Below are 15,527 nucleotides of genomic sequence, written 5' to 3' on the forward strand. Positions count from 1 at the left end.
CCTTGCACTCTCTAGGTCCAAGTTTGTGGCATGCTTTGACAGTCTTTACTCACACAGATAGCATAAAATGACAATACAGTTTAAACAATTGCATCAGTGTTTAACACATACCATGAAGTTCTGCTGGAGAGGGGACCAGGAATACATGATAGGAACCAATGCAACAGTGTTCAGAGACCTCATCAGCATGTCCTGGCTGTCAAACCCTGGGAAGATGCTCTCTATGGTACACTGGAAGAAAAGCAGTGATACACACAGAGTATGAGCACACGATTCAAGAGAGGATCAGCTATAGGTCAGCTACAACGGCATCATTCCTACAACACCAACACTCAGGGGCTGAGGCAGTACACAGTAAATCTCAGGCCAGGCTAGGCTAGGCTACAAAGCAAAATGAATAAAAACAAAACTATAAGAAACACTCTATGGTCACCAAGTGGGTTCTGGGAACTGAACTCAGGTCCTCTGGACAAGCAACCTTCTCCAAATTCTTCTAAACTATTGAGTCGGGCAAATGTTAACAGCAGCTTCTAAAGGGAACCTCTAACCTGACTAGCTGTGGAAAGCAAGGACTGTCTAACTCACGTCTGTGTCTTCTCAGAGTTTGGTGCAATGCTTGCCATACCCAACTAGATGTTTGTTTCTGCCAGAGTGTGGGTCTCCTAGAGGATCTCAGAATCCTGGGACTTGAGATCAGGACTGTTTTCTAAAAAACTTAAACTGTGGATAGAGCTACAGAGGTAGTGGGGACTGCACATGGGGAAGGCAGGTGGTGTACAAATCAGTTATATTCTGCTTTGGGAATGATCATTGGTCTTAATACACTATCAGTATTTTGTATTTTAAAACTATTACCAGGCTGTTAAAATGGCTCATTAGGTAAAAATGCTGGCCACCAAATGGATGGCCTGAGTTCAGCTGCTGGGACCCACATGTGGAAGGATCAAGCATGCATGCACAATCTGAGTAAAGACATGCAATAAAAAATTAAATGTATTACCTCTTTAAAGCTAGAATGCCTTTTTTTTTCCCTTTTAAACACAGGCTCTAAAGTAGCTAGGTTAACCTGATTTATTCTGTAGCCAAGGCTAACCTCAAACTCCTTATTCCTCTTGCCTCTACCTCTTGAATTGAACTGATTAAAGGCATGTACCACTATACCCAGCTAGAATGTGCTCTAAAAATTATAATTCGGCTGGGCAGTGGTGACACATGTCTTTAATCCCAGCACTTGGGAGGCAGAGGCAGGTGGATATCTGAGTTCAAGACCAGCCTGGTCTACAGAGTGAGTTCCAGGACAGCCAGGCTTACACAGAGAAATCCTGTCTTGAAAAAAAACCCTTATAATTCAACTTAACAATAAACAAACATATTTATTTATAGTAGGGAAGTCTCTGATTAGCATAACTAATTCGTTTCCCAGTATCTAAGTTTATCCAGCACAAAATAGGACACCTTAGACATAAGACCCAGAAAAACAGTAAATGTTTTGTTTTTCTATGAAAAGTCACAATTACACTCATTAACCGAGGAGGACAACAGACAACATGATCAATTTTCTTTTCTTTTCTTTTCTTTTTTTTTGGTTTTTCAAGACAGGGTTTCTCTGTGTAGCCCTGGCTGTCCTGGAACTCACTCTGTAAACCAGGCTAGCCTCGAACTCTCGAACTCAGAAATCTGCCTGCCTCTGCCTCCCAAGTGCTGGGATTAAAGGCGTGCGCCACCACCGCCCGGCTTACATGGTCAATTTTCAAGCTAGATTTATAACTTCATGTCCAAGGAGAAAGGAATGCTGGCTCAACACCCCAAAGTACCTTTTTCAGAAAAGGGTGCCCACTCACAGGCTTCATTGGCTGAACAGGCTGGACACGAAGTTTCTTCCATTCTTCATTGAGGATTTGGGTTTTTTCTTGAACCTTTGCAAAATTTGCTACATACAGAGCCTAGGAAAGTCAAGGCAAGAGTCAATGCAAGTCACAAAAGGAAAACCCCAGGACTGTACATGGGAGAGCTGCACAGAGACAACCGTGCTCTGGGGAGCCATCTTTACCTTCGCTCCCATATTTGCCTGGAGCCGTTTGAGCTGCCGAAGCCGCATATACTCAGATTTCACTTTCCTTTTCCAGTATGTGATGCATTTGGAAGTTGGGGGACTTGCTATATCCATTTTCCTGGACTCAGAAAGACAGATATGACAAACAACACTTGATTACTTGGAAAGGAAGACGTCCTCAAATGCAAATGCATATAGTACATCACAAAGCCCAAATAATAAGCTTAAAGTTTCCACTGAGAATAGATTTGCAGGGTAACTTCTGGTTTGGGTGGGAAAAATTTTGGTTCTGGTCACCCTTTAGTGTCCTGTACTACATTTAGAACGGGAGCATGACGTGGCTCAGTGTACAGAGATCACACTTGACATGTATGGCTCTAGATTCTAGCCCCAGCACTGTAACAGAAACAAATAAAAAAGTTGTAAAGCATCATAGAGAATGCCTCTAATCTAATCTAATCTAATCTCATCACTTGGGAGTCAGAGGCAGAAAGATCAGGAGGTCAAGGCCAGCCTGCTTCATATAATATGTTCCAGGCAACCCTGAGCTACACAGTAAAACTGTCTCAAAAAACAAATCAGGATGAACTCAATCAGGATACCTCAGTGGCAGAGTACTTGCCTGGCACAAGCCAAGACCCTGAGTTCAATCCCCAGGCAATCCCTGTCCTCAATTACAGATACCTCAGTTATTAGAGGCTCGATTTTTTTTTTTTGATCCATGTATGACAATTCACTAGATTCAAATTTTTTTTTCAAAACAGAGTTTCTTTCTCTGTGCAGCCCTGGCTGTCCTAGAACTCACTCTGTAGACCAGGCAGGCCGAGAACTCAGAAATCTGCCTGCCTCTGCCTCCCAAGTGCTGGGATTAAAGGTGTGTGCCACCACCGCCCGGCATATCTTTATTATCTTTAATTACAAGTACATGTGTATCTATCTGTGCATGTGCTAGAGCTGAGTTTTTTAGAGTATTCAAACCTCGCTGAAGTCACAAGTCCAACATGAATGCTGCAGCTAAACCTAATTCCTCCAGAAGAGCTGCAAGCACAACTCACTATCTCTTTTTTTTTTTTTTAGTTTTTTTCGAGACAGGGTTTCTCTGTGTAGCCCCGGCTGTCCTGGAACTCACTCTGTAGACCAGGCTGGCCTCGAACTCAGAAATCCGCCTGCCTCTGCCTCCGAAGTGCTGGGATTAAAGGCATGCGCCACCACTGCCCGGCACAACTCACTATCTCTAATAACTCACTACCTCTAATGCCAGTCCCAGAGGATCCAACACCCTCCTCCTGCCTCCTCGGGCACTATATGCACATGACACACAGACATTTATGCAGGCAAAACACCCATATTCATAAATAAAAATATACATCTTTTAAAAAGGAGAAAGATGTCTCGGAAAAAAAAAAAAGGAGAAAGATTTTTTTAATGATTCATCCATCCATTCATTCATTCATGCACTTCTTCTGTGCACTGTTGTTGGGTCTGTATGAGGATACAGATCCCCTGGAACTGGAGTTACAGACAGTTGGGAGCAGCCATATAGGTGCTAGGAATTGAAACTTGATCCTCTTAAAGAGCAGCCAGTGCTCTTTCCTGAGTCATCCCTCCAGCCCCAAGAGGTTTAAACTCACAATCTCACCTCCACGTCAGCAGCAGACCTACGGACACTGACCACACTGTGAATTTCTTTTGGGGGTGGGGTTGAATTACATCTGAAAATTTAGAGAATTTACTGTGATATGCTCTACTTACCTCACGGAATGCAGCAGGATATGTTGCACTTTATAATGTACCTCTGTTCTTCAGATGAATGGCAAGACCTAAGGGTAAAAAGAAGTGTTCAGCTTTTCATGATAATAAAAAATGGGTTTATTGAATCAGTCAGCATGCTCAAATATCGAGCCTCTGAGCAGGATGCTTCCCCAGAACCAGAAAACTTTAGGGTCTGTTACCATTTTACATATTAAGTCAGGCCTCATAGATGCTTAACACTATTTAGAAAGTTGCTTTCAGGACTGAAAAGATGGCTCAGTGGTTAAGAGCACTGACTGCTCTTCCAGAGGTCCTGAGTTAAATTCCCAGCAACCACATAATGGCTCACAACCATCTGTAATGGGATCTAATGCCCTCTTCTGGTGTGTCTGAGGACAGCAACAGTATACTCATATACATAAATATCTTTTAAAAAAGAAAAGAAAGTTACTTTCAAAATCTTATGCCTCTAGGGCTAGAGAGGTAGCTCCGAAACAGAGCACTTGCTGCTCTGGCAGAGGACTTCCACAGGCACCACATACACACTAGCACACATGCAGGCAGGCAAAACCACTACACACATACAGTAATACAATGAATATTTTCTTAATTAAGAAAAAATGCAAACCTTCCAATCAAGTAGATTCCAACAATCACCAAGCTTCTTTCCTTACCCAATTTCTAAGCTTAGCCAGCAGGTAGGCCTAAAACATTAAATATATACACAAGTCAATAAAATCTAGTTTTACTCTGCACTAACTAGCTTGCTAGAGACCTATTTCTTTTAATTGTATTTACATTTTATGTGTATGAGTGTTTTGCCTACAAATATGTATATGCATCATGTATGTGTAGTATCCACAGAAACCAGAAGAAGGTATATCAGATCCCGTGACTGCAGGGGATTGTGAGACAGTGTGTAGGTGCTGGGAATCCAAACTGAAACAGCAGCCAGCGCTCTGAACTTCTGTGCCATCTCTCGAGTCCTGAGAACTACTTCTATTAACTTAGTCAAACATTTTAAGTTTCAAAAATCATTTCAAGGGGCCATAAAAAGCTAAAATTCAAAACAGAAACAAGAAGTTTCAGACTGTGTGCGTATACATGCCTTTTTGATACAGAATCTTATATCATCTCCATTGGCCTTGAACTCTTGATTCTCCTGCCTTAGTTTCTAAAGTACTAGTATTTTAGGTGTCCACTACCACATCCATCTTTGTGAAGCAAGGAAGCCTAAGGTGAAAGGTCAACCTTGCTACCTGGAGCTCACTCTGGACACGGTCTCAAAAAATACATTTGAAAAAAAAGTGCTATGATTAAAGGTGTGTACCAAAATATGTAGTTATTATCAACTATTCTAATATTTTATGTATATAGGATTTTTTTTTTTTGTTTATTCAGACAGAGTTTCTCTGTGTAGCCCTGGCTGTCCTGGAACTCACTCTGTAGACCAGGCTGGCCTCAAACTCAGAAATCTGCCTGACTCTGCCTGCTGGGATTAAAGGCGTGTGCCACCACTGACTGGCATATATAGGAAATTTTAACTTTAAAATACTTACCTATTTATTTTTAAATGGGGGGGGCACTGTGCATGTATATGTGGTATCCACAGAGACTGGAAAGAAGCACACATATCCCCTCGAACTGGAGTTATAGGTGTTTGTGAGCCTGGCTTGTGTACAGGTGACTGAATTCAGGTCCTCCAAAAGTCCTGCTAGAGTTCTAAATCACTAAGCCTCTTAAGAATTATTTTTATTAGCCAGGCGGTGGTGGCGAACGCCTTTAATCCCAGACTTGGGAGGCAGAGACAGGCGGATTTCTGAGTTCGAGGCCAGCCAGGGCCATACAGAAAAACCCTGTCTCAAAAAAAAAAGAATTATTTTTATGTGTCTATGTGCATATATTTCACAGGTGTAAGGGTCCCTGTAGGAACAAGAAATTTTGGATTCCCTGTACTGGAGTCACAGGTAATGGTAAGCTACCCAATGGGAGTGCTGGGAACCACACTCATATCCTCTGGAAGAGCCACAAGCATCTCTCTAGCCACAGGCAAAATTTAGAGCCAATAAATTTTTGTTTATGGATTTTACATGTTGTAGGTTTTTTCACTGCCCATAAAGTCCACTGTAAGTCCCCTAAAGCTAAAGTTCTAGATTTTTCAAAATCATCTTTTTATTTAGTTTTGTTGCTTGAGAGAGGGTTTCTTGTAGCTCTGGTTGGCCTGGAATATACTATGTGGACCAGGCTGGCCTTGAAATCAGATCTGTCTACCTCCTGAGGAGGGAGATTAAAGAGGCATGTGTCAATGAACTAACAGCCCACAGTTTTCAAACTCAGCTTCTTTTATATCCATTTGAGTCATGGACATAATTGATAACTTCAGAGTTCCCCATCTGAAATCTACAGCATTTAATTTCTTTTTTTTTTTTTTTTTTTTTTTTTTTTTTTTTTTTTTTTTTTTTTTGGTTTTTCGAGACAGGGTTTCTCTGAGTAGCCCTGGCTGTCCTGGAACTCACTCTGTAGACCAGGCTAGCCTCGAACTCTCGAACTCAGAAATCCGCCTGCCTCTGCCTCCCAAGTGCTGGGATTAAAGGCGTGCGCCACCACCGCCCGGCTCAGCATTTAATTTCTTAAGTCATTTACTTCAGGACACGCTGACTGCCTGGCTCTCAACCGTTAGCATCCTACGCTGGTCTGCTTGTTTGTTTTTTGAGACAGACTAGTGCAGCACAGCATGGGTTGTCCTTGAACTCCCTATGTAGTAAAAGGTGACTTTGAATTCCTGATCCTCAAGCGGGGCGGTGGTGGTGCACACCTTTAATCCCAGCACTTGGGAGGCAGAGGCAGGTGGATTTCTGAGTTTGAGAGTTTGAGGCTAGCCTGGTCTACAGAGTGAGTTCCAGGACAGCCAGGGCTACACAGAGAAACCCTGTCTCCAAAAACCAAAAAAAAAAAAAAAATTCCTGATCCTCCTGCCCTCACCTCCCAAGTACAGTGATTATACATTACACATGGCTTCTGCTCTTATCACTTCTGCCCTGAACAAACTGAATAAGCCTACTCCAGGAAATGAAGAAGTACTTCCAACCACAAACAGGACTGGCTACCTCAGAAACCTTAGGCTATGTTTACCGAGACCCACATGACCTGAATGCAAGCTCCAGTTTAAGTAGACTCTATAGCCTTCTTTAACAAAAGTTTTCTCTGCTTACTCCTCACCCACCTCTCCTCCCTTCCCATACACACACCTCATCTTTTTGTTTATTGTTTTTTAAAATTTTTAAACAGGTCATGCTGTATAGTCCAGGCTGGTTTTGAACTCAAGATCATTCTGAAGCAGCCTCGCAAGTGCAAGGACTACAGAAATGTTCCATGTTTTGAAACAGTAAGCTCAGAACTGATTGCTCTATCCAACTGAAACTGGGAAAACTTACTCAACTGATAGCTGCTCCCAGTACTTAAGAGTAGGAGTGCTGGCTGTGGTGAGGAGAGGATGGAGGGCTGGCTGTGGTGGTCAGGGGGTGAGGGTAAGAGAGAGCAATGGCTGTGGTAGTGGTGGTGTGTGTCTGGAGTTCCTAGAGGAAATGGTAGCATAGAAATGCCAGAAGTTTCATTAGAGTCTCCTCCAAACACTTTGTTGGGAGATGACAGTAAGAAAACAATCCAACGATTAATGGTACCATGTTGAATTTTTTTCAAGTGTTTTATTTGGCAAGGAGTATACACATGCACATAAAAAATGTCCTAGCATTTCAACTAGTCACAATGCAAAATAAAGCACACTTCCTCTTCTTACAATTTAAGTGGTATGTGAATCTTGCCTGTCCACAAGACATACTATTTGTCACACTTCGCGTTTTGATTCGCCCTCTATGTCTCTAAAAGTTTATTTGGCAGATGATTTCTCACAGAATGTAGAAAGAAATGAAAAGACTCTGTAGAAACAGGAAGACATGATTTTTAAAAACACTTGAAAGGGCTGGAGAGATGATTCATCAGCTAAAAGCATTGTATGCTGTTGAAGAGGACCTGAGTTCTATTCCCAGAACCCACATGGCAACTCACAACCATATGTAGATCCAATCCAAGAAGCTCTGACGCCCTTCTTGGACACCCCTACTACCAGGCAAAGCACTCATATACACACTAAATAAGAATAAAATTTAAGCCGGGTGGTGGTGGCGCACGCCTTTAATTTAATCCCAGCACTTGGGAGGCAGAGGCAGGCGGATTTCTGAGTTCGAGGCCAGCCTGGTCTACAGAGTGAGTTCCAGGACAGCCAGGACTACACAGAGAAACCCTGTCTCGAAAAACAAAAAAAATAAAATAAAATTTAAAAAACAAAACACTTAAGTACAGATACATAATAGCATAGCAGCAGCTGGATCCCACTAAATGATTATCACAACAAAGTCAAGAAAAAAAGCAAACAAACAATTGAGCATCGGAACAGGCTTGGAGAAAAATGGGGTCACCGATCTCAGGCATAAGAGGTGGTACATAGAAAACATTGTTTCTATAACCATTTTTTTTATCAGCACTTACATTTCAGTTAAGTATTAGAAGCCTTCCATCATGGTCATTGTACACTGAAGACACCCCAAAACATACTATTTGGGGCTTAAGTCTTCATATAATTAATTAACTTCAGCTCGACAAAAACAGCTCAATAAAGAACAGCCATGTCAAACAGATCATAAAGGACTCACTGGAAAAATGCAAATTAAAGACAATAAGGGGCTAAAGAGATGGCTCAGTGACTAAGACCACTTGCTGTTCTTCCAGAAGACCTGAGTTCAGCTCCCAGCCACCTCTAACTCTGGCAGATCTGCCACCCTCTTCTGGCCTCAAAGGATAATGCACTCACATGTATGTTTAAGCAATTAAAAATCAAATTCAAGCCGGGCGGTGGTGGCGCACGCCTTTAATCCCAGCTCTCGGGAGGCAGAGGCAGGTGGATTTCTGAGTTCAAGGCCAGCCTGGTCTACAAACTGAGTTCCAGGACAGCCCGGGCTATAAAGAGAAACCCTGTCTCGAAAAACCAAAATAAATAAATAAATAAATAAATAAATAAATTTCAAAAATAATGGGATTTTAGGTATACTCACTAGTATGGCTAACTTAGAAAAGGCTGATAAAATTAATTATAAATGGGTATGTGAAGCAAAGCAAACAGAACCCTCACACTGCAGGTGAGAATGTGAAATTTGAGTAAAGGTTCTTGCTGCCAAGCCTGACAACCTGAGTTCCAGCCCTGATACCCACATGGTGGAGAGAAACTACTCCTGAAAGTTAATTTTCTGACCTCATGTGTGCACACAAAGAAAAACTAGAAGCAAAGTACAGCATATGCTTACCACAAAACCTGCCATAGAAAAATGAAAACACTCCCCTACACACACACATACCCCACATACACAGACATACAAAGACCACACCTGGTCCTCCACTACTTAATAATCTAGTTAGTAAGCAAAGTAAGAAAAGCTTCAGAGCCATGTGGCACCATAGCTTCTTAATTTTCCCATCTTGTTTTATTATTTTAATTAAAATTTATTTTCAGATTTATTTTATGTCAGTGTTTTGGTCTACATGCATGCATGCACGCACGCACGCACGCATGCATGCATGCCGTGGAAGGGGCAGTGCCCTCAGAGTTGAGAGGCTGACATCAGTCAGATTCCCTAGAACCGGGGTTATGGGCCATGTGGGTCCTGGGAGCCAAATCAGCATCCTCTACAAACACCCTTTAACAGGTGAGCCATCTCCCCAGCCCAGTGTTGTCTCTCCCTTAATTCATAATAGAAGTGGGAAGTAGGGCTAAACTACAGACATAAGATATAGAAAATGGGGGCTGGAGAGATGGCTCAGTGGTTAAGATGACTGCTCTTCCAGAGGTCCTGAGTTCAATTCCCAGCAACCACGAGGTGGCTCACAACCATCTGTGATGCCCTCTTCTGATGTGTCTGAAGACAGCTACAGTGTATTCACATACATAAAATAAATCTTAAAGAAAAACTTATAAAATGGAGTCATTGTTCTCATTTCATCAACTTTGTATTAGAATCAACCATGGGACAAGGAACACAATTAAGAGAGTAGACACATTTTGCATTCAACCAGGTACGTCCAATCAGCAGCCCACAAGTCATTTGCAACCCAACAAACACAAAGTAGATGGTAATGTCAGGTAGTAAGGTTAAAAGACTGGACAATGCCGGGCAGTGGTGGCGCATGCCTTTAATCCCAGCACTTGGGAGGCAGAGGCAGGCGGATTTCTGAGTTCGAGGCCAGCCTGGTCTACAGAGGGAGTTCCAGGACAGCCAGGGCTACACAGAGAAACCCTGTCTCGAAAAACCAAAAAAAAAAAAAAAAGACTGGACAACAAGATTTCCACCTACTTCTCCAAAATATTTACATATCACAGGTTTAGTTTCCGACCACAACAGGCCTCTATTGTGACTTTTTAAAAAAAAAAACAGGCCGGGTGGTGGTGGCGCACGCCTTTAATCCCAGCACTTGGGAGGCAGAGGCAGGCGGATTTCTGAGTTCGAGGCCAGCCTGGTCTACAGAGTTAGTTCTAGGACAGCCAGGACTACACAGAGAAACCCTGTCTCGAAAAAACCAAAAAAACAAAAACAAAAATAACAAAAAAAAAAACAGGATCTCCAACTGGGTGTAGGTCAGTACACACCTTTAATCCCAGCACTCAGGAGGCAGAGGCAGGCAGATCTCTTGAGTTTGCAGCCAACCTAGTCTACAGTGAGTTCTAGGACAGCCAGGGTCCAAACCACCAAATGCCAGGATCTCATGCATTCTATCACCCTTGCCTCAAGTTTGCTAGGCAGTCAAGGCTGACCTTGAACTACTGAACCTCCTACCTCTACCTCCCTAGTACCTGAATTACAAACGCATACCACCTCGCCTGGGTTGCTGGGAACCAGTATCTTAACTAAAGAACTCTAACTCGAATATTTCCTAGTGTTCAATAGAACCAGGTCATTTCCACTGCAGACAAGAGTGACAAAAAGCAAAGGTTTAGCTTTCGAGGGGGGTGGTGGATGTTTTTATTTTAATTTCCAGGAACTGAGGAAAGTGCTGCCTTGGAGATGTACCACGCTGACGGAGAAGAGCTACAGCCACCACAGGCAGGGCCCTGCCTCAGCGAGTATGAGCTACGTCAGTGTCAAGTTCTGTTAGGGACTATCCATTATCATTTAATAAAAACAAGATTTTTCAGCTAGACATACAAGTATTAGAATAAATGAGTCAGAAAATAACATATAAAGCTCTAGAAGGGCTTGTGCACCACATCCCAGTACATGTTGCATTTTTACAGATGGTTCTTCCTTCCATGTTTACATACTTTTGTGGTTGTTTTGACACAAGGTTTCATTTAGGCCAGGTTTCATTCAGGCTGGCCTTGAACTCCTAAGCCTCCTAATTCCATTAACCAAGTTCTGGGATTGGATGCCTGCAGCATCACAACCTGATTTCATGTTTATGTGATCAAGTTCTTCTCTCCTGGCTTACATTCACACCTACTGTCAGCCCTTTCAAGTGACGCAACTGGGTCTCCAAGGCTGAAAACAGGTTTCTCAAAAATCAAAAGCCTGGGGCAGAGGTCAAACCCTCGAAGGCTGGAAAAACATTAAAGGCCTTTTCCTTATCTTAAAATCTTTGGGTAGAGGGTGGGCCACACCTTTCAACTCTAACATTCCTGAGGCAGAGGCCTGAGGATCATGTAAGTTCAAGGCCTGCCTGGTCTACGGGGAGAGTTCAAAGACAGTCAGGGACTATGTAGATACCAAAAACAAAATCCACTGGGTTGGAGATTTCTTATTCTGAGATATCATGTAGCAAGTGTACCCAAAAAACCTCTACATCTTCAATGTCGTCCTTGTACATGTGTGATCCTTGACTCTTTTCCCCAAGCCATAGGTTTCATACTTTGGATACTCGGTTTACCCATCCCCCGACACTAACCTCCATCTATATCCATTCTCTTCCTTGTGCCCTACCACCTACATCTTCTCAATGATCACTTGGACCAAAATAAGCTCATCCCCAAGGGCTGGAAAGCCTGCTCAGCGGTTAAGAACACTTGTTGCTCTTGCAAAGAACAAGGACTGGTTTAGTTCCCTGCACCGACATGGTGGCACATAACCATCCTTACCTCTAGTACCAGGGGATTCTATGCCCCTGGAACCAGCCACACATAGAGTGCACTCACATTTAAAAAAAAAAAAAAAAAAAAAAACTAAATCTTAAAAATTCTTTTAAAGTTTTTGTTTCACGTTTACTTCCGGACAAGTTATGTCCCAAATATAGCACCTTTCCTTTTACTTCAGGACGCGTTCATTTGTGTATCTTTTTTTTTTTCCCGCCAGAGAATTCCGGGGACATGAGAGACAGTCACAGTTTGAAGATGAATCCTCACTCAAACCCGGAACTAAAGTGAAGCAAGTTAGATAAGCGACAAGCTCCGGGAGCAAAATGTTGGGGAGGTGCCGTGCGACCCTGGGAGCCTGACCCTTACACTTGAGAACCCCGCTCACTTCGCCGTCATCTCGGCCTGACCACCCCTTCCTCAACATCACCCAAAGGCTCCGCAAGCTCGACCCGGGCCTCTGGCTCACCAGCTTACAAGAGTCAGGGTCCCCTGCAGACGCCAAGGCCCACACGCTTGCAAGGGACACGAGCCGGGCCCGCCCCCACCGCGCCCCCTCGCCACGCGGCCCCCCGCAGATCGCACGCGCCCTCGTCCCGGGTCCCAGAACACTCGGGACAGCACCCTTCGCGCTACCCCGGGTCAGGCAATGGTGTGGCCCTCAGCTTCCCCTCATCAGTTTCCTCATCTCTTCGTCTCCCCGGCCCTGAGGTTCTAGCGCCATGCAGTGCGGAGGCCCGGCCCCACCGCCAGCCCCGGCTTGTTTACTCACTCACCCTCCATCCTGAGACGCAGACACCCGCCACTAGGACGCCTGCGCGCTACGGCCACGCCCCTGCGCCGCGGCCACGCCCCATGCCGCCCCTCCGTGCGCCTGCGCACTCTGAGGGTGGATCACCTGAGCGGCCTTCTTCGCAGGTGTGTTTTCGCTAAGGAGATGCAGCCTTAGTCCGACACTTTCCTAGGTGGCGCTGTCAGAGAAAAATCATCCTGGAACCACAGATCTCTTCTTGAAGACTTTATTCAGCAGCGCACCATCGCCAACCGTGTTTAGACAACTTACATGTCAAGTTTTGGAAGACAGCCTAGAATTTGTTCACTCTGATACCTCACATTTACTGACACCTCAAATACCGCTGGGCCCTTCAGTTATTTATTTATTTATTTATTTTTTGGTTTTTCCAGACAGGGTTTCTCTGTGTAGCCCTGGCTGTCCTGGAACTCCCTCTGTAGACCAAGCTGGCCTCGAACTCAGAAATCCGCCTGCCTCTGCCTCCCAAGTGCTGGGATTAAAGGCGTGCGCCACCACCGCCCGGTTTCAGTTATTGTTTTATTTATATTTGATTATTTATATTTGATTATCCTATTTCTGCCCATCTACCCTTCACCTAAAAATATATAACCTTGTATCAAAATATCTCCCCACAGCGCTGGAAGAGTTGGATCAGGGGTTAAGAGCATAGCTTTTCTAGATGACTCAGGTTCAATTCCCAGTACCCACAGTACCCAGTCTCACAACCATCTGTAATTCAAGTCTCAGGGGATTCGACTCCTTCTAGCCTCCCGTCATCAGGCACACAAGTGCATGGACATACCGGAAAACAAAACATTACATATATATTTAAAGGCATACACCACCACATCCATCCTTGATAATGACTTTTAAACCTCTCCACAAGATGCTTAATACTACAAGAAGGAAATAATACCTTTAGAGGTAAGAAATATCAATCACCAGAAATGAGCAAGTTCTTCTTTTTAAAAACATTTTTTGCTCTTACACTCTTACCTCTAGCTTCTCTCTGTCCCCTCGCCCTTCCTCCCTTCCCTTCCCCCTCTCTCCATGTGGTCATGGCCGGCCTCCACTTCTCTCCTGTCTCTCTCCTCTTTCTCCAACATCTTCTTGTTTCTCTCCCCACCTTTGCCCTCTGCCCTGAATAAATTCCCTCCCCTTTGGAAAAAAAATTATTTATTTATTTATTTGTGTGTATGTGCATTAATACATGCTCTGGTGGTTTTTGTTTGTTTGTTTGTTTGTTTTGTTTTGATTGTCTTTTTTTGTTTTGGGGGTTTTGTTGTTTTTTTGTTAGGGTGTTTGTTTTGTTTTGTTTTGTTTTGTTTTGTTTTGTTTTGTTTTTCAAGACAGGGTTTCTCTGTGTAGCCCTGGCTGTCCTGGAACTCACTCTGTAGACCACGCTGGCCTTGAACTCAGAGATCTGCCTGCCTCTGCCTCCCAAGTGCTGGGATTAAAGCCACCACTGCCCGGCTGTTTGGCTGTTTTCGTTTTTTTTGTTTTGTTTTGTTTTGTTTTTTTAAACAGCTGTCAGAAGTTGTTCCTAGCCTTCTGTTATGTGAGTCCTCAAGCTGGGACTCAGGTCATCAGGTCAGGCTTAGTAGCAAGTGTCTTTGCCTCCTGAGAGAGCAGCCGTCTTGCCGGCCTTAACAGTGCTTCTCAATATGATGCAATGAACGGGGCGCAAATTCACTTCTGTATGTCCTTGACAACTGACATGACTTCAAGTTATTCTTTCAGTTATGTTTTTAAAGATACATTTCTTTCTTTTATTGTACATGTGTGTTTGCATTGGTGCCTGAGTATATGTATCTGTACCACCACAGGTGTGCAGTCATACTTGGAGGCCAAAAGAGGGCATCAGATCCCCTGGGACTGGAGTTGCTGACCATGGTGAGGTACCATGTGGGTGCTGGAGATCAAACTCTGACCCTTTGTAAAAGTAGCCATTGCTCTTAACCACTGTAGCCTCTCTCCAACCCCTACTATTCTTCTCCTCTTATCAGCACCTTTGGAGGTAGGTATGGTGGCACACACCTTTAATCCCAGCACTTGGGAGGCAGAGGCCGGGGTCTGGAGACTAGGAATTGAGGTGCATATTTTACATATCAAAGTGGACCAGACCTCCAGGTTCTCCCAGCATCCTCTCAGTTCCTACCTGGCATACCCTGGCCCCAACCCTGAACTTTCCAGCCCAGGGGCTGGGCTGCTGTTCCCCCCCCCCCCAGTCTCTTCCCTATATAATCCAGACATTTCTCTCCCTTGTGCTTGCTCTCTCTCTTTCTCTCTCTTTCCTTTGCTCTCTCTTCCTCTTCTTCCTCCTCCTCCTTCTCCTCCTCCTCTTCCTCCTCCTCTTTCTCTCCCTCTTCCTCCTTCTCCTTTTCTTCTCTCTTCATGGGTGCCTTTCCTCTCTTTCTCCCTCCCCACACCCCCACTTCCCCATGGTAACTCCCCTGGCCTCAATCCTTGGGGGCAGAGAACTTGCCCGCCTGAGAGCAGCTTCCTAACAAACCTGCCTTGAAACTCTGTCTCAGTAAATGAATACAAAAAGAAAGGAAGACAGAAAGACAGACAGAGAGGAAAGGAGAAAAGAGGAGAGGAGGGGAGGGGAGGGGAGGAGAAGAGAGGAGAGGAGAGGAGAGGAGAGGAGAGGAGGGAGAGGAGAGGAGGGAGGGGAGAGGAGGGAGGGGAGAGGAGAGGAGAGGAGGGAGAGGAGAGGAGGGAGAGGAGAGGAGGGAGGGGAGAGGAGAGGAGAGGAG

At 44.2% G+C, this 15,527-nt stretch overlaps 1 protein-coding gene across 4 annotated transcripts in view; it reads right to left on the reverse strand.

Annotated features, from left to right (window-relative positions):
* Ezh1 (enhancer of zeste 1 polycomb repressive complex 2 subunit) overlaps window positions 1-12,789 on the reverse strand; it is a 36,238-nt gene extending 23,449 nt beyond the window's left edge. For 2 of the 4 annotated variants that reach the window (XM_028780444.1, XM_028780447.1), the window contains exons 1-6: window positions 12,752-12,789; window positions 4,434-4,509; window positions 3,806-3,873; window positions 2,051-2,171; window positions 1,815-1,943; window positions 112-231 (exon numbers count right to left, since the gene is read on the reverse strand). In XM_028780444.1, coding sequence (XP_028636277.1) covers window positions 112-231; window positions 1,815-1,943; window positions 2,051-2,167 — 366 coding nt within the window. In that variant the 5' untranslated portion in view covers window positions 2,168-2,171; window positions 3,806-3,873; window positions 4,434-4,509; window positions 12,752-12,789. The remainder of the gene's footprint in view (window positions 1-111; window positions 232-1,814; window positions 1,944-2,050; window positions 2,172-3,805; window positions 3,874-4,433; window positions 4,510-12,751) is intronic. The other 2 variants (XM_028780446.1, XM_028780445.1) reach the window with 2 other exon arrangements.
* Window positions 12,790-15,527: the final 2,738 nt, after the last annotated feature.

This window comes from Grammomys surdaster, unplaced genomic scaffold, assembly GCF_004785775.1.
Source record: "Grammomys surdaster isolate TR1022 unplaced genomic scaffold, NIH_TR_1.0 371, whole genome shotgun sequence".
Lineage (NCBI taxonomy): Eukaryota > Metazoa > Chordata > Mammalia > Rodentia > Muridae > Grammomys > Grammomys surdaster.